This window comes from Paramormyrops kingsleyae, chromosome 5, assembly GCF_048594095.1.
Source record: "Paramormyrops kingsleyae isolate MSU_618 chromosome 5, PKINGS_0.4, whole genome shotgun sequence".
Lineage (NCBI taxonomy): Eukaryota > Metazoa > Chordata > Actinopteri > Osteoglossiformes > Mormyridae > Paramormyrops > Paramormyrops kingsleyae.
This window is the reverse complement of record NC_132801.1, coordinates 25,010,798-25,032,810: the sequence shown is the minus strand read 5'-3', so window position 1 is coordinate 25,032,810 and position 22,013 is coordinate 25,010,798. Positions and strand designations below refer to the sequence as shown.

Here is a 22,013-nt window from a genome sequence, read left to right as displayed (position 1 = left end):
AATCTGTAAAAAATATATATTAGGTTAACACCAAAAAATATACACTACTTTTAAAGACGCCTTCCTGGTTTACATGTTGCATACACATTATGAAAACCTGTTATCCATCCATTTATCCATCCATTTCCTATACACACTTTTCCCTTCAAGTCGCCCGAGATTCTGAGTTGTCTAAGATTGTGGTTGGTCTCTGTCTGCAAGCCATATATCAACTCGACGGTTTTGTCTCTCAGAAGTTATGATGCTTTTGGTTTAGACAATCGTAATTTTTGCAGTTCAATGGAAAGGAGCACATTTAAGTAGCCAAAATAATACACAGATTTCTAGAGTCAATAGTTTTGAGGAAAAAAATAAACCCTCGTAAAGCGCATTAACTATCGAGCATTTGCTAATTAAATCTATACTAAATATGTGTGGGGTCTGTAAGTAATTCTCTAAAATAAAATAGCTGAAGTGTTCAGCATTTTCGCAAACTTATACTTTACTGTTCACCATCGATGATAATGTCACAACCTAAACCCATACGAGGTCAATGAAATACATTCATAGACTACTATAAAATACTATTAGACAATATAAACTCCCAATATACGACATATATTTCTGAAGGTTTAATTCGCGTGTTAGTGATCATAGTCTCTAAGACTGACGCATTAGGTAAAAAGTAGCAGAAGACAGTAAAATTGTTATGGATTCTTTCTTGTAAACTTTATTGTGCCCTCCTTTTTCCGCCGTTTCCAGGTTTAGACAAAAGACAAAGAGGTGAAGAACAACAAAGCATGACAACAAGTGCCCATAAAGTAATTCACGAGTACAGTATACATTATGTGTCACAGTCACCGAAGCCTTTTATTTAATTATTTTGCCCTGTGCGCATGCCTATCCAAGAATAGAAAATACAATACCGATAACAACTAAACGGACTATCAAAGGATTAACGTAAAAAGAGAGAGCACCTACATCATAAATAGGCAGTTTCATGTTGTTGGATTTCATAGTTTGCTACGTTAATTACCATAAGATTAACGGGAACAGTAAAAAGTGCACCAATTAATAAACCTACACAGCTGCCAAAGTATATTTTAGAGTAATATTCTAACATCAAAAATGTTTCACATTAATTATTCCACAAATAAAGGTAGCTACTTTATGTCACTACAATATTTCCCAGCATTAGGTAGAAATGCAGTATCTCTCTGTCAGATCATTTTAACTTCTTTACACTGGATACGATATTTATTTTCATTTCCTGTTTTGACATCACTCTAAACAATGAGCAATAACCATAAGAATTTAATGGTTCTTAAGCAAAAGTTCAGATTTGTAAGTTCTCCAGCGACGTTAGAATGTTGAACTCCGTGCTTGTAGTCCTATATTTGTTTAGCTTTTTCGCTGTCTTCTTCTCGAGCCACTCGTGCCTGTTCATCTTGGTCATTTTCTTTTTTTCGTTTCTCTATTTCCTCCTGCTCTGATTTGCTACTGGGAAATTTGTCTTTGTTGTTCTCTTTTTTCCATTTCATCCTTCTGTTCTGAAACCAGATTTTGACCTGCCTTTCAGTCAGTCCCAGAGCGTGTGATACCTCGATTCGCCGCTTGCGGGTCAGGTATGGGTTGAACAAGAACTCCTTCTCTAGCTCCAGCGTTTGGTAGCGGCTGTAGGTTTGCCGGCCTCGCCTTCGTCCGGCAGCTACTGGCGAAACAAACGAACGCAATTTTAAGACTATTATAAATAATACATAAAACATTAGTGAGCATTTCCATAGAAAATAAAAATAATTTAGGTTAATTTAAACCTCAGTTGTCATTTTGCATGTAAAAGCATATTTCTTGCCAAACAAAAACATAATATTGTGCCCAATTGTAAACAGGTTTGCATGCATCACTACCGACACACATTTAAGCAAGATCCTAAAGATATATGTCCTAGGTTACTACATTTAACTTACACCAAGAAATAACTCCAAGATAACAGTATGTCATAAAATGTGCAATAAAACTCAGAGTGGAGAAAGAATTTCACTTATCCCTGGTTCTCACAGGGTAATTAAACAATAAAGTAATTCACAAGTTAGAGCTCATAAAACAGTAAAAGGACGTTTTTCGGCATTTACACAGGAAATGTACCTCCGTACCCTACCCTTGCCTAACAAACAGTAGTTCGTGTTTTGCATTGTCTCACCTTGAGGTCTCATCCATGGGAAGAGTTGTGTAGGAGAAGGACTTAGCTCTGTGTTCTCTGCTTCCTCTCCGATGCTGTTCGAGGTCAGCTTGCAGTCGCCGTACTGGACCAGATCCGTTTCTTGGGTTCCGAAAAGGGTTTGCCTTTGCAGCGCGTCGTACCCGTAGAAGTTGCCAGGTTCTCCGTGGCAAGTTACGGCGCAAGGATTTTGTTGGTATGGGGTACTGGAGAGCGTGGATGCGCCGTGATGGTAAAACTCCTGAATCTGACTTGGATGTTGGAAAGTTCCTCCAGTACTGGGTCCGTAAACTACTGTGGGTCTACTTCCCAGGTCCTGTGCGAAACTTGCACATTCATAATAATTTGGGCGCAATGTATCACCACTTTTGTATTTTGAGAACAGAGAATTTACGAAATAGGAACTCATCTTTTGTTGTTCTGGTTGTTGTTGTTGTTCTTGTTTCAGCTCTTATTGTTGTTTGTATATTAAATTTCTGTCCGCTGAAGGAAATAAACACTTCCGAAGATACCCGCAGGTTCAGTGATTCCCAGTATATAGATATATGCTGTATTTCGAGAATCCCTGTCAATGTTCACGCCACAATTATATCGATTCCATACAATCGCATCTTCTGTTATATTCCTGCATTACAATTCCAGACCAAAATGCCAGATCGTAAACAGTTTTCTGTGATTTACTCCGCCGAAAATGAGTTTTTTTCATATTTTGCAGTGTCTTTTCACGACAATTTGCATCTATTATGGAATCCTTATCCCATTGGCTTTGGCATTTCCGCACGGGCACTGAACGGCGCGCTTGTGGTATGGAGAGAGTGAGAGAATGAAAAAGGGAAAAAAGAAAAGGGTGAGAGGGAGAGGGAGTGAGAGAGAAAGGGGTGAGAGAGGAGGGGAGAATATGCGCATTAATATATTCAACCGGATACTTAATGAGATATCTGCCGCTTTACGTTAGATCAAATGTACACCTACCCCTTTAAAAAGATTACTTTTTATGTTGTAGCTAATAGGTAGCCTGAAATAAAGCAATCCTAGCTCTTAATTCGTAATTCTAACGAGGTGAATTCATTTTTAAATGTCAGGGTTGCATTAATAAATTGTGAGTGTACACGACTTAATTAGGTCCTATAAATGTAATTGCCAGTTTTAAACAACTTGTGAAAACATCTAACTCACTGGTGTAAGCCCATTCAGTGCAACCGAAATACTCATATCCTAACGTTTTAATGATCATACGTTCAGATATGTCCTGAAAGATTAAAAAGCTTAAGAAGGGAAAGAGTAGTGTTTATAATACGATAACCGATTGCAAACCATGTAACAAACTGCAAAATGTAAGAAACGCCACGGATATTTGTTACAAATGTCATTTTCAGAAAAGCTGCAATGGTAACATTAGTTCTGCTGCTATTGTATGGTTGTATATTCTTCAGGCATTTTTTTCTGTATTCTCTCTAAGACCTGTTTACTATGTTGGTATAATTTAATTATTGCTGGTTCTTAGACTAATGTAACAGAAACCACAAGTAAAGATCCATATACAATTAAAATACAAATTAATAAAATAGTAAGTAGAGCAGCAAAAGGTAAACAAAAAGAAAATAAGAAAGTGCAGATATTAGTCAATGACAATTAAAGAGTAAGGACTTCGTAAAATAATCTAATTATGTTTTTGTTTAAATCAGCGAAATCGCATGTAATTGTCATAAAATATAATGCTACTGCATAAGATTCACATATTTAAAATTACTAGGGTTTTTCCAAGTGGAAATTGGTGTCTTAGTACTGAATTATTATAACTAGGCCGATAGAATATAAATATAAGACGTTTGGACAGACATTTGTTTTAGATTTCGAATAGTTTTGTAATATATGTATGTACGTTCACATACAACTTCTGTGTGCAAGATTGCAATGGCGTGTTTTCAAATTAGTGACGCATAAGTGAGAAGAATATCATTATAATTAAATTGCATTACAAACTTGTTTATTTATAAATGTTATGATAGTCACATATATTTAAATAGCATTTTAATGTTTCATCCAGTGTAATCTAACAAAATATATTTTTATTACAAAAATGTTTATTATTACGTTAAGAAAATGAAATAAAATTGTTTATATAACAAAGACTCTAGTGTACATTTTTATGTAGAATTTTATGATTGCTGTATGCAGACAGTAAACAATCACCGCACTGTTTCGCTGGTCTGTGATTTCTTATACGGACCTATACTAAAATCATTCCTCCAAAAAGGAATTTCCAAATATTTAAATTACTTCTGAGCATAATGTAAAATAAGTTAAGCCGTGTAATGCAATCTTTATGGTCCTGAAATCTTGATAAGGGAAAACAAAGGAATCACAGTGTTTTGTAGAGCAATACCGCCATCTTTTGGCCAATATTAAACATTACGTCTTGGATCCATTTGGAAGCACGATAAGCACAAGCTAAACACACAACAATGCAAAAATGCGCGCGCGCACGCACACACACACACACACACGAATTTACCATTTGTCGAGGCACAGATTCTGGATTGTTTTAATTGTGTATGTATATATATGCATATGTATTTTTTAATTGAGCGTAAAGCGAGTAAAGCACGTGAAGGAAAGTATTACATTTATCCCACCCAAAACTAAACTGACAAATGTTAAATCTAAAATAAAAGTTAACTGTTAACATTACTATTGTTGAAAGATTAACATTAAACATAGAGTGTATATTTCATTACAGATTTTTCAGTTTGGAGTTGAATGAGAGGGTTACAAATGTATAATTTCTAATGCAAATTGTATTATTATTATTATTATTATTATTATTATTATTGTTGTTGTTGTTGTTGTTGTTGTTCAGATGATGAAGAAGAAGATGAAAGAAGGAAACAAGCTAGGATTTTCTGTTCAGGACAACAATCAGCATTGTGTTACAAAGAGATTAATTGAACATTGGCACTAAGATGTAAAGAGATTAAGGTTGGCAGATTAACCCAGACGTCTCGCCAGAACATTTTTGTTCGGTTTTATTGCCCCTTATCGGGCAGACTGGGAGACCTCGGAAATGGAACAAAGGAAGACGTTCCAAACATTTGAATAAGACAGGCATATGGAGGTCCAGGCCCTGCCGCGCAGTCCCCCACTCCACAAAGAATCTTCACACGACAAATGCTGGACAAACGAAATAAATAAATAACGCTGCCAAGGATCGCTTATGGCTCTGCAACAGTTATTTAGGTCTTGAAACTTTTCCTTTTCCCGTGTTTGCTTTACAGCCGTTTAGTTCTTAACCTTCAGAAATTTATACCCTATAAACTTTTATTGCAGTCATATTCTTTTATTGCGGCACACTGCATTGAATTTACTTTCTCGCGTTTATGACAGCCCACTTCCCATCCCTTTTTTTCAGATCATGCTTGAACCCCTTTTTGTTGTTTCCCGTCGGGAGAAACAAAACAAAACACCTTCGGATAAAAGAGATAAGCAAAATATATACAACAATCGCTGCACACTGACCTTTTGAAACATTTTCTCCTAAATATTCCATATATAACACAAACCGGATTACAAAGGTTTAATAAAAGTATTTCACAGGAATTAACTACTGTCAGTACCCTTGTTGACGCAAGGCAAAATTCTTATTAAAATGTAATTGTTTTTTTAAAAGCATTATTTGTTTGTTTCGAGTAAAACTGTATTGCAAGTTGTACTGCATAAGGCATGTATGCCACTGTCTGTTCTTTTGTCTCCTCGACAAGCATATACTGTTTGCAAAAAATGTGAATATGGGAATTCAGCTGAATTGTCCTACATTAAAGGTGATTATCAATCGCATAGAACTGAACCGGAATTATGACAGTAAGTAAATGCTGAGTGTATTTTTTAAAAATGTGATTTAAATGACAAACATGACGAAAGTAGTGTTGTAATAGTGTAGTGTAAGGTATTACATTTCAATTCAGACTAATTCCTGTTTACAGACGAAATTAAATTTAAATAAAAATATTTCTGATGAAAACTTACCTCGTGATTCTAAACACCCTTGATCGATATTCGCCTCAACAGTAAATATTCCAGTAACTCGCATAATATGTATTATATATATTACAAAAGTATCATGCGTATAATTTCAAGTACGCCATCAATGCCCTGGATAACATTAAAATTGTAATCTTCAGAAGAGTCATCAGTTTGTAGCCGTTTCCTTTATCCACAATTGGAGACAAATGTTTGAGTGCATCGATGATATTTTAAGCACATGTCCTTCATTAAGATTAAAAAACAGTAGAACAGCAAAGTCTGGGACTATTCGATGTGGCGAACACAAGCGAAACTAAGAATATGGTGCATTTTAAACACCTAACTTCTAAAGCTCATTCTCTGTTTTAATCCTGTAACAAGGAATGAAAATAAAATACATTTATACATCCGCATAAGTACAATTATTTACACAACGTAATTAATTCAATGAAATTAATTCAGCTGTAGATCCGCGTACCTACAGGCCAACAGACAGCGAGAACTACAAAGGAATACACGAAATGAAACGTAATTCTACAGTGTCTGCTTTCCTTAAAAGAATGACATTAGATAGTGCTTCTCTAGGAAGCTGAAAAGAATTCACATGGATTAATGCAGATATCTTTTACTCTTTGCTGTAGGGATACCGAAATAATCTCATCTCCAAACACGCGACAGTTACACCAATTACCCTCTTGGCAGCAATTCAATGTTTCCCTAATATCGAGTACAACAGTATAAAAAGTAAAAGTACATTTGTACAGATGAAGAATGCACTTGTTTAATTAAGGAGAAAGAATCTAAGGTTTGCAAGACATTTAGATATTTATCACACTACCATAAATATAACAGTCGGCAACAGTGAATGCCTTGTCCTCTCTCCCATGAATACATTGATTCTTTAGGAAATAATTTCTAATTAACGATAAAATTATGAATATCTTAAAAGTAACAAATGTGCATTTTTATGTTATGGGCATATGCCATTCACTGAAAAAACAGAAGAATGATATGACGCCAACAAATCATTAAAAATAATCCAAAAATACATTCCTCTACCATTTCGAAAACCTAGTGAGCGGTTGTCAAAAAGGTTCCTATCGTCAAATATGTGGTCCTTTCCCTCGATCATCCTACGTACAGCAATACATATAACGTCCATTATTTCACCTATCTAAGGTGTAGTACAATAGATTGATCTTAGTTTCAGTGCTTTGCGATCTCTGATATTTCATTAACAGTGTTAAAACTGACACCGGTTTATGTTGTCAGTCGTCGAGAAAAACAACTATAAGTTTTACCTAAACAGATGTAGTTGCCAAAATGATGCAAAGACGTGGTTGCTGTAGATGTATATGTGTACATATGATGTATACACTTTTGAAAAATCATGCTATATCTCCCGTGACTGTCCTGGTTGGAAATTGTATTATAAACCAATTAAAAAGACATGGATAAATGATTACTATGTGCATTTATTTTTATTCTAGAATCAAAAGGTTCACATGACACACAAGATATCTTGAACAATATAAATAATTTGAATGACAATAATACACTCAGCATTAATAACTTTGACTAACTAATGAGACATCACCAGCCCTTAGATTTAATACAACACTGAAAAAATACAAGGAAAAACCTCCAAATTGGTTACAAAGAAAGTTTAAACAAAAACAATACATCATCATCATCAGCATCATCATCATTAACAACAACAATAATAGTAATAACAGCAGTAATAATAATAATAATAATAATAATAATAATAGCTAGAGCTACAATTAGACTGGAAGCCGCAAAAAAGAAGTAACAAGAATACCAATATCTTTAGTAACCACAATAACAAAACAATAATTTGTTCATATCCTTGTCATGAACATATCAAGCTTTTAGAACATATGAACATTCTAAACAAACCGAATTACATATCGACGATTTTCTAATAATGACAGCATTATTATCGTTGTTGTTGTTATTATTATTATTATTATTATTATGACTGATAATAAGAGATTATCTTTAAACAAAGGAATGTTTTATTGAAACAAAATATTATTCAAAGTCGTATCAAAACAACTATTTGAGGCAAACCTGACACAAAGATACAGTCATACAACTGGAAGGATTGCTGAAGCTTTCTTGTGAGCTTTCTAATCCTTGAGTTGGTCCTTATTCATTTTCTTCATTTTCATCCGTCGATTCTGGAACCATATTTTAACTTGTCGCTCTGTCAAGTTCAGCTGACGTGCAACCTCATGTCTCCTGTCCCGTGTGAGGTACATGTTAAAGAGGAATTCCTTTTCCAGTTCCAGGGTTTGGAATTTGGTATATGGACAACGTTTCTTCCGAGAGGAACGGGCATGCAACCAGTTGGACGATGGGTCGTCTGAAAATAGAATTGAATAAAGGTTTGAGCATGTGCTCGCCACTCAAAACAAGCAACTAGTACACTCACAATACGTAGATGACAATCACGTCACATTGTAATTCAACAGATATAAACATCGCTAGCTTAATACATTTCAACAAGTGTTGCAACCATCACTCCTTTCGTATACAATTAGCAATTACTTGTAAATTTGTGCAAGTGAACATTATAATGATAAAGTATAGCGCATGTATACACATTTTTATTCTTAGCAAACAGTCTTTCTCTCAAATGATTTGCTATTACATAACTTACTGCTTAACTATTACGTAAATTTAAACAAACCTCAAACACCTGAGGCAGAATGCAAAACATTAAGTATAAGTCTGCATTTGATAAAGCATTTTCATAGAATCGGCCAGCATTTGGGTCGTGGGGTCGCAAAATAGGCCCGTTTGGGTCCTGGTTTGCCAATACTGGCTATATAAGTATACATTAAACAAAAGCGGCAAATGATGATAGATATGCGTGTTCTACTTCAAGAAGAGGTATAATTGTGTTGCTTTGCATTGACTGGAATACGCCAGAGGACTTTGTTACATTGTATCTTTATAATTTCAATGAAAATTGAAATTATAAATGGAACATTGATGGGTTTAAACTCGTATTTGTAAAAATGCATGAAATCCCCCATTTTTATGGTGTTGTGAATATGAAGCAATATTTTCTTTGCTAATTTAATAATAATTATTATTTTTATACAGGACGCCGTCAATATAAGTCTCATATATTCAACCTACATATATGATCAAAGTACAAATCGCAGGTTTAATGTTCTCTTGAAAATCAATGACCACTGAAAAAGCAGAAGAACGTCGAGTCCCAAATTCCGTTGCTTGTACTCCGCACTCTGTACTGGAAGCTTGCATTGTGCAATACAGCACATTTCTGAACCGGTAAGACAAACGTTGCAAAACGAGCACATTTCTAGAATTCAAAAATTTTAGTTAGTCCAATGCAAAAGCCAAATAGCCAGTTTACCGTAACTGGCATCTATCTATCTATCTATCTATCTATCTATCTATCTATCTATCTATCTATCTATCTATCTATCTATCATTTAACTTGTTCTTTTTACTTGAAACTTTATCCCAATTAGCATTTTTTAACTCTGTCCCCATTCATTTCTGTAATTACTTTATGAGAGATAAACCACAATATGCACTGTCGTGAATTGCTGCATTACTGAGTCGTGATATTATCGATGTATTATATATTGATCTGTCAGGAAAACAGGATTGTTACTTTTTCTTAGCTTTTACTGTGGAGAGAGTTAAATATATGTGCAACCTGTTTGTATGGGCCAAATATCGAGAACTATGCATCTGCAAATCGTCTTGTTGTTATATTTTCTTAATATGTCAGTCTAAATAAATCCGATCTCATTCCAAAAAATACCGCAACGTTCCGTTTCAGTTAATCAAATATCACTTAGACTAGAATAAAACGAATAAAACGAAAATATCCGAGGCTCCACTTTGACCCAATATAAACAAAGAAAAAATGTAAAATTATAACAACTCGCCTTCTGCAGCCTTTATACGGGTAAATAATCCTGTTATCGCAGTAGTTCGTTCTGCATCCACCGGAAAACATAAGTCTCGTAGAATGAGATGCATATAATCCCTTTACAAACGTACGTATTCAGTAACTAACACGCCATTATTATACAAAATAAAGGAGTTTGCCGTACTCTTCCACTAGATTCGCCAGCATGCGTTCTTGTGGTTTCTCTTTTCTTTGTTCCTGTTTTATGACAGCCTTTAAACGCTTTACAGACTGTTTACTTCCTCTTTTTATAACTTACTTTGATCTGGCCCCTCTTTGTCTTCGCTGCTTTCGCAAATATCCTTATTGTCCTCGAAACCAGATACACGACTGGAATTAACCTCTCTAGCAGAAGACGACTCCACGGTATACTCGGGTCCTCCAGTTTTAGGCGGCTCTCCGAGATGTCCAAGCAGCGGCTCTAGCTTCACCTGCCCCTGTCCAGTTATGGATTCCGGTCTCGAGGCAGGATCCAGCCAAGTGCTAAGGTACCTAGCATCCGGTGAAGGAACAGGGTGAGCTGGGACATAAGAATGGTAAACCGATGGTAAACTGTTGGACGGGTAAGAATTGAAAGGACTCCAGGGAGCGCTGAAAACCGGAGGTTTTGGTTGGAAGCTGCAGGACGGAAACTCGGGATGATCACCCTGTCCTCCTGGCTGCCTGGAACTCTGATATTGTGCATTATAGAACTTGGCTGAAGTCGGGTCTTCGTTTTCATGACTTATTAAAGAATCGACATAGTAGTTGCTAAGAGTTCCAGAAATTGACATTCTCAGACATTATACAACTCACGATTCATTGAAGGAAAAATATATAGGAGACAGGAAGATTTGCATGCTACTCTTCTCGACTTCTCAGCCAACAAAGTAGAGTAGGCTGTTGTGCTGCGCGCTCCCAGTGAAGTGATTGGTCAGCCTTTTTCCCTGAGCCTGATAAAGCTTCAATGAGGCATAAATCAGTCCAGCAAAGGGGCAACCAACATCGCTCCTATGCTGGCGCCTACCTTGTTTTAAAGTAGTAACAGTATGTTTTTTAATGTACTAAATGGGAAAATGGGAATAAACCTCCACATAGTAGCACAAAGGAATAACCAATAGAACCAACAAGAATAACAACAATAATGAATCCATTCAATCATCCATCTGCTTATGCAGAACAAGGTCTAGATACTAGTAGTAGTAGCAGCAATAATAATAATAATAATAATAATAATAATAATAATAATGCTTAGTATATTTCGGCCTTTTATGAATGGTGGAACTTATTAGAAAGTTGTTATGTTAAGCTAATATAGATTTCTCTATGAAAAGAATGTTAAATATTTGTGCTAATCATAAATGTAAAGCACACCCTCAGAATTTATGGACGAAAGTGCTTACAAGTTTTTGCTAGTTAAATGGTGTAATAAAAGCTACATCAGGAAGCTCTGATTTTATGGACTTGATATACAGCCGAAGTCAAACACCATAAACCGAAATCTTGAACCATAATTTCCCAATTCTACACAACATTCACACGAACAAAGTATTGTAATTAATACAAAATCAGCATAAGACAGAAGTTAAAGCTTTGAATTTTATATAGAGAAATTTGGTGAAATCTGCATCAAATTTGGTGGCAGATTAAAAGCCGTTGCATACTTTTCTGGTTATTTTTTGTCCTTAAATGTTAAACGTTTGTTTCGTCATCTCTGAATGTAGCAGCCGCAGCATTATAATTGCAACCAAACAAAAAGTGACAGCAACTGTAATATGTGTGTTTGAACATATTGTTTTATATCATACAAAATGTAATTTTATTATATATGCGGAGCATGTAAAACCATTGCATTATGTGACTGCACTGGAAATATTTGTTTTCCAATGATAGACTGGGAAATATTAAACTAATAAGATGAACTGCTTTTGAAAAGGCGGATAAAGAACCCGTAACTTAATGTCAGTGATGTATATTCCATTATAACATTAGAGGAACAGAAAAGCGCAGTAATCATTTATTACACTATAACGTCACAGTATTTCTCACATTTGCACTTCTTGATATGGTTTGATATATTTGTAGAGATACTGATGAAATAGAAGTGAATGATGGCTTTGCATGTTTCAGACACAAATTTGCATCGTTCATAATATACACTAATACGAGAATTATTTTGCAGTTTTGACGTCGCATGAAATTCTGTGGTAGCCCAGTGAACGAGAAACATACATACGTATATACACGTGTTATCTACCCCAGATATTCAGACAATACAAAGCCTATACATCAACATATTATTATTCTCATAAATGAATACATTTGTGAATGATTCGTTGTAAGAGTCTTTTGCAATAAATTGCCCGTTAAAGAGGTATTGCTAGGTCTTTAACTAACACTTTTTCCTACAGTATTGCAAAAATTGTATATATTTAATTACGGCTATATTTATGTTATGAATTGCTCAGAAATCTGTTAATGAACATATACAAAGGACAGTGAATAAATTTCCCGAATCTGCTGACATTTTCAGTGGGATCTCGTTCAAATAGGAAACACCAGACATTTGAATATACCACTAAATACAATACAATTGTTCAAATCGCACCACATGGACTTGATCATTTTATTATAATGCGTTACGCCGTACAGTCAAACCTGTTCATCACACGTTTTCTGTGTGCACGGAATTCCAAAATTCGAAATGTCAGAAAAAGTTACTTCATCTATAAACTACATCTAGCAAATATTGTGCATATATATTTTTTTTATCACAGATGTATGGTCAAGGATGGAAAAAACTATTTTAGCTTGTTATGGTGCTAATGGATATGACTGACACCTATCCGACAAACACATGTGTCAAACATATCACATGTAGGCCTATATAATTGATTTTCAGGGCTTTAAAAAGCGCAGTCTTTTAGTAATAACGTTACCGATTTAAAAAAATCATTATTATGACAGATATTGTACTGTTTTAAGGCCACGTGGTACCCATTATTGTAGAAATTCATAAAGTTTTCAGTCATTGTAACAATAAACGTACAGCCAAACAATACCACCGACCTAAATCGTACGGTATTTCAGCTCTTCCAGGTTCAGCGCTATCTCAGCAATGACATCATCGACCCAAGCACTGTTAGAGAATTCATTGCCAAGAAACACCAACGCCGGGAATGAGCACGACCAGCAACATCTACAAGACGATCTCTAGGTAAGAAAATAAAAGCGTTCTTTTAAAAAGAATGTAACAAAAACCAAACTACCGAATATAAAGTAAGTCCAACTGTATATATATTATACGATTTATGCAATTGTTTAAAGAATTGTACAACATGAATAATATTCCTAAAAGGCAGAGTTCAGATACACCACATACTATTAAATTTGCATATCATTCACGCCACAAAAACCTGGATATAATATAGCAGGTCGCTAATACATAAAATGGAGCGTTCTCAACATGGCGGCTTTAGTGTTATAACTTACGCGATCCATTTAGTACACGAAGAAGCATAATAGACGGAGAATCCATTCAAAGGATGTAAGCTTTACATGCACTGTCCGCAAATCACAAGTTTTACTACAAAACATAGGTTAGGTTAGAACTAAGTTTTCATTATGAGAATAAACGATAAATTCATTTAACAATCTATTTCAATGGTAAATATCCATCAAGAAAACAATAGCTATATTGGGTTGGATAACACTCAACAGGACCACATTGCCGAAGCAAACAACGATGTTTCGAGTTTCATGTGATTCTATTGAAAATGGAATAACAGTAAAGTCTTGCAGTGTATTTCATGTTAATGAAATTTCTGAGAAATTAAAATTGTCTGCTATGAAATTCCATAACTCAACTGCGTAAACCGTATAGTTTAAAGAAACAGTCTATGGTTTTTGTTGCTGGATAATCTGAATAAACAATATATTCTGTAGTAGCCTATACTGGGAAACTTCTGTAGGCTGTACGAGGTCCAGTGTAGTGGAAATTCTGGAAAATGCCAATTTGGTTAAAAAATCAAAGCGTTGTTGCACCGCAAACAGTTACATCTGCGTAAATAACACAAGTACTTGGTTATTCACACACACACACACATAGATAGATAGATAGATAGATAGATAGATAGATAGATAGATAGATAGATAGATAGATAGATAGATAGATAGATAAGTGAATAAAATAAGTAGTGTGGCTTTTGTTGGATCTATAACTTATTGCAATATGAAATGATGCTTCAAATTTAAAGGAAATTACAAGTATTGCGTTTTAAAAAAGTTTAAAAGAGTGAATGATATTGCACTGATAAAGACTCATAAAAAACTACACATCTATAAGAAAAATACATAAAGTACATCTGCAATATCGCAACTTGGTAGGCCAATATGGCATGCGCTTAGCATTTTATTCATATCTAGGCCTAATTAATTACACTTAAATTAAAATAGAAACGTTAACATACATATAAGCGTGATGAAAGACCGATTAACAATGTATTTTGCTCTACACATTTTTGTAGATTCGGATTCCTGTCCGAATCTGAAACAAAATACTACTTCCGGTGTTCTTAGGGTTATTGCCGCGATCTCACGAGAAAAAAAGGGGGAAAAACCGTACACACACTGGTCCGACTCTGAAAAGATGTTTCTTGTCACAGGGTGACTTACACTGCAACCGATCTGAAGGCGGCGCTCTGGACTAGAAATACTTCTATAACCGTTTTACTTCAGAATATAATGTTTGTCGCTTGCACTCGCCGTTATCGATTCACGTTCACGTTACAATCTGCATGTTAAAATCCAGCTCTCGGGTTTTTATAAATTGTAATATTCTGTCTTGTGACGAAATCTGTCCGCAAGTGTTTACTTCGGTCAATAGAAGTACTAGAACAACAGTTTTATAAGTTATTCTTCGTCTTCTTGTTACATACAATACTATACTACTAAAATAAAAATACTACACTTTTTAATACATAGGCGCCTATTTCGCAAATCAAGAACAGAAAGAAATCTGTTGGCCGTTACTGGGATGAACTTTTGCAGTTAGAAAACGATGCAACCCAATACTGTTAGTTTTTTGTGTTCTGAAATATTTAGCAACTTTTAAATGTGAACTTTTTGTCTAGAAATGGTCTTATAACACATATATTTTCTTCATTTTTCAAAAACATTACTGGATTTTTAAGAAAGAACTGACGGTTTCAGACATTCTTTAAAAAATAAATTACATTCCAAGAGCAGCTTTTCTAGTAGGCTATACGTCGAACCTATTATTAATATTGTTTTTTAAAAAATGTTTCAAGTGTCTTTGTCATCATATCTATAGATTCAGAACTGCTCTGTGGTCACTGTAGTATAAAATATTTAGGTTAATCACGCAGTCAATAAATTAATGTATGATTACACTGTAATATAGGCTGTATTTGAATTCTTAATATACAAAAGGTATATAACAATAACCAAAAATTCAATTACATCTAAGAAAAATCATTTATTGATTTAATTCATCAATAGAATCACAATCAACACATTCAATTAATTAAAAAAAAACTAATTTTATTTAAAATACATTTTGTAAAGGGTTGTGAATTATCAAATGTCAATTTTAAATACATATATGTAACAAATATAAGACATGTATAGATTTCAGCTTCGCTGAAATATCTCAGCATCTGTAGATTCAAAAATAAATTGGCCACCAATAAAAAACGCTTTTGTAAAAATCCTTATATTTCCTTATAATCCACTGTCGCCGTTGCTGTAAAAACAACACTTTCCATTAGAATAATTGTTTGTCACGTAAAAGCATTATACAGTGAACGATGATTGCTAATAATTTTGCAGTATCCCAATGTTTATTATTTTTTCCGAAGAAAGTGAAAACGGTAATGGAAATGCTTCTCATAAATCCATACTCAAGCCAATTTCACACCACGGTTTTCCCGAGAATACGGAAGGGATAGTTCATGCAGACCTAGGTGGAAATTGAGGGTGGAAATTGAGGGTTATAAAATCAATTTGAGCCCAGTCGTCTCGAATCTGACAGTCTCCGCTTTGTAACGTTTGTAACAACCTGCAGTATTTAAGCATAGAGGAACTCTCCCCTAGACGGCTTATTCTATTCGAAGTTTAAACACCTACCTACCTTTCCATACTGCCTATCGGTCATTTTACTTACTTGCCGCCTGTTTATATCTTGTTTTATGTTATTTCTTGCATGGCGGATAGGAATGATGTTAGCTTAATGGTCACAGGTCCACTGTTTTGAACGGGCATAATTGCAAATCATTATTGGATTTCCAGGTTGATTTGTCGCTGGGCAGTGGGGTGGAATAGGTAGAGAAAGTGCAGTGGAAGCAAGTCGGGGAATCTGCTATCGATAAGTTTTGGTGTTATGAAATAATTGGGATGATTCCCGGTCACGTTTTGTATCGCGTGGTCGATGGCCCCTTAAAGCAAAACCGCCGGCTAGCACTCTCGACTTCTCTTCTAAGTACAACATAAACTTTTATCAAGCCTTCATTCTGTTTAAAACGTAACATAAGGAATCGATCCAGAAGCGGATCGAGTATGTGACGTTACTCTTTCCAGATTTGTTTCCAAAGTGGTTGCTGTCACTACAGGCAAATTTAAACACTTTAAAATGTGTTGGAAGGAAGCCTTGTAGTGTTGATAGTTTGCCGAGGTGCGGTTTGACGAAGACTTAAATCTATATTGTGTACGGTTCACAGAGTGATGTTGACAGAGGTTCCGATTATAATCAGACATTAGCGGTGATTCCATTTAAACTAAAGCGTACTATAGCCTACTGACCGTATACTACTAATCATGCTAAAGAATTCTACTACTATTACAACTGCTACTCCTCCTCCTCCTACTACTACTACTACTAGTACTAATACTACTAAAGCATAACAAAACAAAACCCAAGTTAAGAAAATATTTTATGATAGTTAAATTTGTGCAAATAATAGTAATTTGGTACAGTTCGATAATTTACCTATATTTTAACATATCGGTTAATATGATTTAGTGTGCTTAATGCTTGCATCGTTGCCTATTTTTACTATCTATATATAGGCTGTCGCATATGATCCAGCTCGCCGTTCTGCCTGTGTCATCTTCCATGTATGACCCGCTGCCTGCCTTCTGGTTGCCTGGCGATTGGAGGGAGCGGTGGCACCGGCTTGTCATCTCCCCCCTGCTCCCCGTTTGTGTCTCAAATTTTACTGTATTTGACTCTCCCTGCCGGCCCCTGGAGGATGGGCTCCCCCTTTGAGTCTGGTCCCTCCCAAGGTTTCTTCCTTCTTGGGAGTTTTTCCTTGCCACTGTCGCCTATGGCTTACTCACTGGGGGCTTTGGGTGGGGATGCTGTAAAGCGCTTTCAGACGATGTAATGTTGTGATAATACGCTATACAAAAATACATTTGTTTGTTTGTTTGTATTCTTACTGTTCTCACTGTTAATTCAGAGATACTTTAATGTTATTGAGTTTGAAAACTAACCATCGTACAAAGTAATGTAACCTCGGTCAACGATTTAAATATGCCTGATTGTCATTTTGGTCTAGGAATGTGAATTATAATTGTTCTCAGTTGGTTGCCCTTTAGAATGGATTGATCACGAAGTACCTCCAGTTTTCCAAAACCCAGATCAAACGGTTGAAACTACTCTCAACTCATGCTTATTTAATAATTCCTAATTGCGTTATATTTGTTGATGAGCGTTTTTCCTCTCGCCTGCAAAATTAAGGTAGCCCTACTTATATATTTTTGCTAAAACCTTACCACTATCTGGAATGTTATTTGTATTAGGCGTTTATGTCCTCTGAAAGAAACAGAAAATTCTGTTGTTTTCTTTCTGTTTTGCTTCTCGCATTCAAAAACTATTTTCTACAATTCCCCTGTATTTATTTCATTTAATTAGCTATATGAAAAGTAATTCAAATCTTTTTAGCATTTTAGAAACAGGACATCATAAGTAAATCTGAATACGAGTGCAGACTAACCCAGACATGTCTTTAACTAAATATTTTACAGTCAGGTACTCAGCAACAGATATGTTAACACTGCAAAAAATTGCAAAAAAAAATCACTAACGATATGAATGGATTAACAATGTATTTTTTTGGCCACCGTAGAAATATTTCTCGTAAAATATGATTGAATCAATTTTTGCGTCTGTTTTAATATAATCAAACAAAGACTGATATTTTTTGATTTTTCATCATCATTGCACAACTGCGCCAAATTAAAAATCCGTACATGAAGCAAGTCAAGTATGTATTTGTCGTTTCTGTGCTTTTGTCTATTTCTCTTTTGCATCGGCATGATTTCGGGCTTTTATTATAATTCTATTCTGTGTTGTAGTAGAACGTGGCGGGAATTTCGAATTATTTCTAAAAAATAGTTAGAAAAGTACAGTTGAATTTGTTAATCTAAAAATGTTAAATATAAATTTAAGTCGACATAGCAGTATATACCTTAAAATTGATATTTTATCAAATGATCAGTTCTAAATAATAATCAACCGTCATTTTTTTCTGCAGCACTAAAAGAAGTGATGGTTTTAAAAGTCTTATACTATACAAAGGTCATTATAATGCTGAAGCTGGACTTCAGCTACTTCATCAAAAGCAAGGGCGTAGGTTTGGTTTCAGCATTGGTAAGGGCCAATCCAGCCCACGACTCCCTTTCCCCCTCAACACACATAGTACTCTCACAATATTCGAGGGACACATCCTTACTGTCCATACTCAAATCTACACCCTTGTTTAAAAGCAACAACATAAACAACAAGAATGAGAATGACAACAATACTACTATATTACTACTACTACTGCTACTACTACTACTACTACTAATAATAATAATAATAATGTAGAGTGTGTGCCCTATTTCCGTTTTCATCCTTACCAGCCATCTGTCCTGGGCAGCACAGGGCACAAGGCTGAGGTTCATCCAGGATGGGATGCCAGTCTTTCAAATGGACATACACATATATTATGGGCAATTTTGAGACTATTTGGATTTTATGATCTTCTTATTCTAGACAAGTATAATGTAAAATGCAGAATTTGTTCGCAGAATTCTAGTGCAGAATGCAGATACAATATTATTTCTATTTTCAACACAATTCTATTGTGTAATTGCTGTAATTCATAAAATAAATATGAATTTGGGTCACCTGTGCAAGTAGATTTATATTTTAAATTATTACTGGAAAGTCATACATAAAACCCATCAATATTGAGGAAAAACATTAAAACATATAGAAGGAGATTCTAAGTAGATTGCATGTTTTCGAAATCAAATGCCCTCTTGTATTGAAACACCAGGGGGCAGTCTTACACAATTCGAGCTAAAACATCTTCCATCTCTTGTCTTGACTGGAGCCTATTCGAGAAAACATACGGAATAAGACAAGGATACACACTGGGTAGGATTCCACTCTATTGCACGGCACCAATATAAACACAAGTACGGTCTAATTTTGATACAACATTTCGAATAACTACATGGGAAATAACTGAAGGATGAAACAAACATGACATAGGAAGTACTCAGTCTACCCTATTAATGGTAAACCAGTTTAAGTACACAAATCAGAGTGAATGATGGGGAATGATTTAATAATTATTATTTACAGAACTGCTTTGGCAGTGGTGGCTTAATGGGTAGGGATGCGCACTTGTAATTGAAAGATTGCAGATTTGAATCCCCGACCAGCAAGACACCACTGAGGTACCCTGAGCAAGGTACTGTCCCCAAACACTGCGCCCCGGGCACTGAATTAGCTGTCCCCTGCTATGCCATATATGGGTTAAATGCAGAAAACACATTTCATTGTTGTGTGCTGTGGGGTGTCAACAATGACAATTAATCACTAAAATTATTGTAACTGCAAATGATTATTATTGTGAATTATTTTATATTGAGACTGTGAGATTACTGTGATTGTACAGTGTGCTTTAGTGTCTTGACAGGGGCTATAAATAAAATGTGTTGTTATTATTATTATTATTATTATTATTATTATTATTATTATTATTTAATTCAGACCAATTTGTGAATAGACAACATATTAATATGCACCAATATTAAAGTGTTTCAATAATTATTTTGAAAATTATTCAGCTAGCAGAAAACATGTCTTCTCAGAGACGTTCAAGATAATGTCACCATTGTACTGAAGTCATAAGAACATCATCATAACGGTTGTTTTTAATTGATAGTCATCATCATAGAAATATAGGCTACTATTTACATATGTGCATACAGTAGTGATCAAAATTACAGAACAATAGACATTTTTGTAATCTACAAAGTCACAGCATGCCAGATTTCGAAGTCATTCTAACATAATAGAAGAAATATATTTCAATCAGAATTCATCAGTGAAAACTATCGCACATCACAAAATAAAAGGTTTAAACAAGAAATTCGAAAAAAGGTCTGCAATCAAAATTAGAGAACAGTTTGTTATACTTGACAGTTTTTGATTCTGATCTTAAATATCTTGAAATTTTTGGCAACCCCAATCTATCTGGCAACATTGGTAGGCATAACCCTTTGAGGTCAGATTGTTCAGATGAAGGCTGATGGGTTGACTTTCTTAGACTCTGGCTAGAGAAGTGAGATATTATAAGATCTTTGTTTCTCGAATATTGAAGCTGTACAAAGAAACTAATTATTCAAGTCCCACAAAACGCCAGTTGCCCATGTAAGACAAGCACACAAGGGAGTAATAGAGAGACTCATTGGGGGATCAGTTTAACACCGCAGTCGCACTTGCATTAATCAGAACAGTGGGGAACCTGAAAATAAAATTGGGAATTAACAAACTGAATCACTGTAAACATGATATTCCCTGATTGGGTGGACAAGCTCGCCTCCCTAGATTGTAGTATCACACCATTTAATTTTTATTTATTCTATAAGCCTAAAACACCTGTGTGCACCAATATTTGTGTATGTCATTGATACTGGGACGAGCAATGGCACAATAGCCAAAAGAAAAGTTGCGTCGCTGTTGTCAGGGGTGCCGTAAGGGGGAGGAAAGCTAGGACGATTCCAAGGGCCCCTGAGTGACAGGGGCCCTAAAAAATTAGGAAAATAACTGGATTGGTTTGGACTGGGGGGCCTAATATGATATGCTTTCATGGGGCCCAAAATCTCTAGCAACGCCCCTGGCTGTCGTAACATAAGGGAATGTCCAGTGTGCTTCATTGACTACTAAGGACAATTCCAGGGTACTTTTTTGGTGGGAGAATATATTAGATTTATACGTAAATGAACCTGCAGTGTCGACTCTAAACCAAAGTTTATATGCACTGTGACTGTGACTTTGTCACATTACAAAAGTGTGTGCATTCCAAGGGCGTTGGAAATGGAGGGAAGCCTCCCTCCAATATACCTCCCCTCTGTCCTTCCAAATAAATAAACAAAACAACATATAGCAAATAGATAGATAGATAGATAGATAGATAGATAGATAGATAGATAGATGTTTTATTGTCATTGTAAGTACAATGAGATTTAGTTTGGAACACGCCAGCAGATGCACAGTATATTTGGTAGATAGATAGATCACATTTCTTATCCTTTATTATAAATCCATGCATCACTCAGGTCAATTCGCTACGCATTCAGAGCCCGGGGATGAAACTAATACTTAACGAAGATTGTAGTCATGTATCAGACAAAATGATTTTATTATATGGATCAGTTATTTTTAGTTAAGTGATGTTTAGTATTGAAACTGTACCCCTGACGATGTTCGTCTTATTTTAAATGAGCAGTATGAGCCGACAACAGCAATAAGAGAAAGCT

At 35.2% G+C, this 22,013-nt stretch overlaps 2 protein-coding genes and 1 long non-coding RNA gene across 4 annotated transcripts; 1 reads left to right on the top strand and 2 right to left on the bottom strand.

The window, feature by feature from the left end:
- Window positions 1-683: 683 nt before the first annotated feature.
- Window positions 684-3,056, bottom strand: hoxb8a (homeobox B8a). Of its 2 annotated transcripts, none has more exons than XM_023814284.2 (2): window positions 2,180-3,056; window positions 684-1,690 (listed from the first exon to the last, which is right to left on the bottom strand). In XM_023814284.2, the coding sequence occupies exons 1-2, from the start codon at window positions 2,604-2,606 to the stop codon at window positions 1,371-1,373; spliced, it is 747 nt and encodes a 248-aa protein (XP_023670052.1). In that variant the 5' UTR covers window positions 2,607-3,056; the 3' UTR covers window positions 684-1,370. The 2 variants fall into 2 exon arrangements, with proteins under 2 accessions (XP_023670052.1, XP_023670053.1); XM_023814285.2 differs by having other exon boundaries at window positions 684-1,687; window positions 2,180-3,053.
- Window positions 3,057-7,674: 4,618 nt separating this feature from the next.
- hoxb9a (homeobox B9a) lies at window positions 7,675-11,115 on the bottom strand. The gene is made up of 2 exons (XM_023814279.2): window positions 10,456-11,115; window positions 7,675-8,606 (listed from the first exon to the last, which is right to left on the bottom strand). The coding sequence occupies exons 1-2, from the start codon at window positions 10,967-10,969 to the stop codon at window positions 8,371-8,373; spliced, it is 750 nt and encodes a 249-aa protein (XP_023670047.1). The 5' UTR covers window positions 10,970-11,115; the 3' UTR covers window positions 7,675-8,370.
- Window positions 9,499-18,538, top strand: LOC111845132 (uncharacterized). The gene is made up of 4 exons (XR_002838557.2): window positions 9,499-9,544; window positions 10,519-10,684; window positions 13,266-13,392; window positions 17,262-18,538. It is a non-coding gene; the product is annotated as an uncharacterized lncRNA (long non-coding RNA).
- Window positions 18,539-22,013: the final 3,475 nt, after the last annotated feature.

Excerpts from the sequence above, each read along its gene's own strand:
- hoxb9a (XM_023814279.2), bottom strand. The coding sequence starts at position 10,969 with ATGTCAATTTCTGGAACTCTTAGCAACTACTATGTCGATTCTTTAATA. Across the intron at positions 8,607-10,455 it reads CAAAGAGGGGCCAGATCAAA|ACGACCCATCGTCCAACTGG; the intron begins GTAAGTTATAAA and ends TTCTATTTTCAG.
- hoxb8a (XM_023814284.2), bottom strand. The coding sequence starts at position 2,606 with ATGAGTTCCTATTTCGTAAATTCTCTGTTCTCAAAATACAAAAGTGGT. Across the intron at positions 1,691-2,179 it reads CCCATGGATGAGACCTCAAG|TAGCTGCCGGACGAAGGCGA; the intron begins GTGAGACAATGC and ends TTGTTTCGCCAG.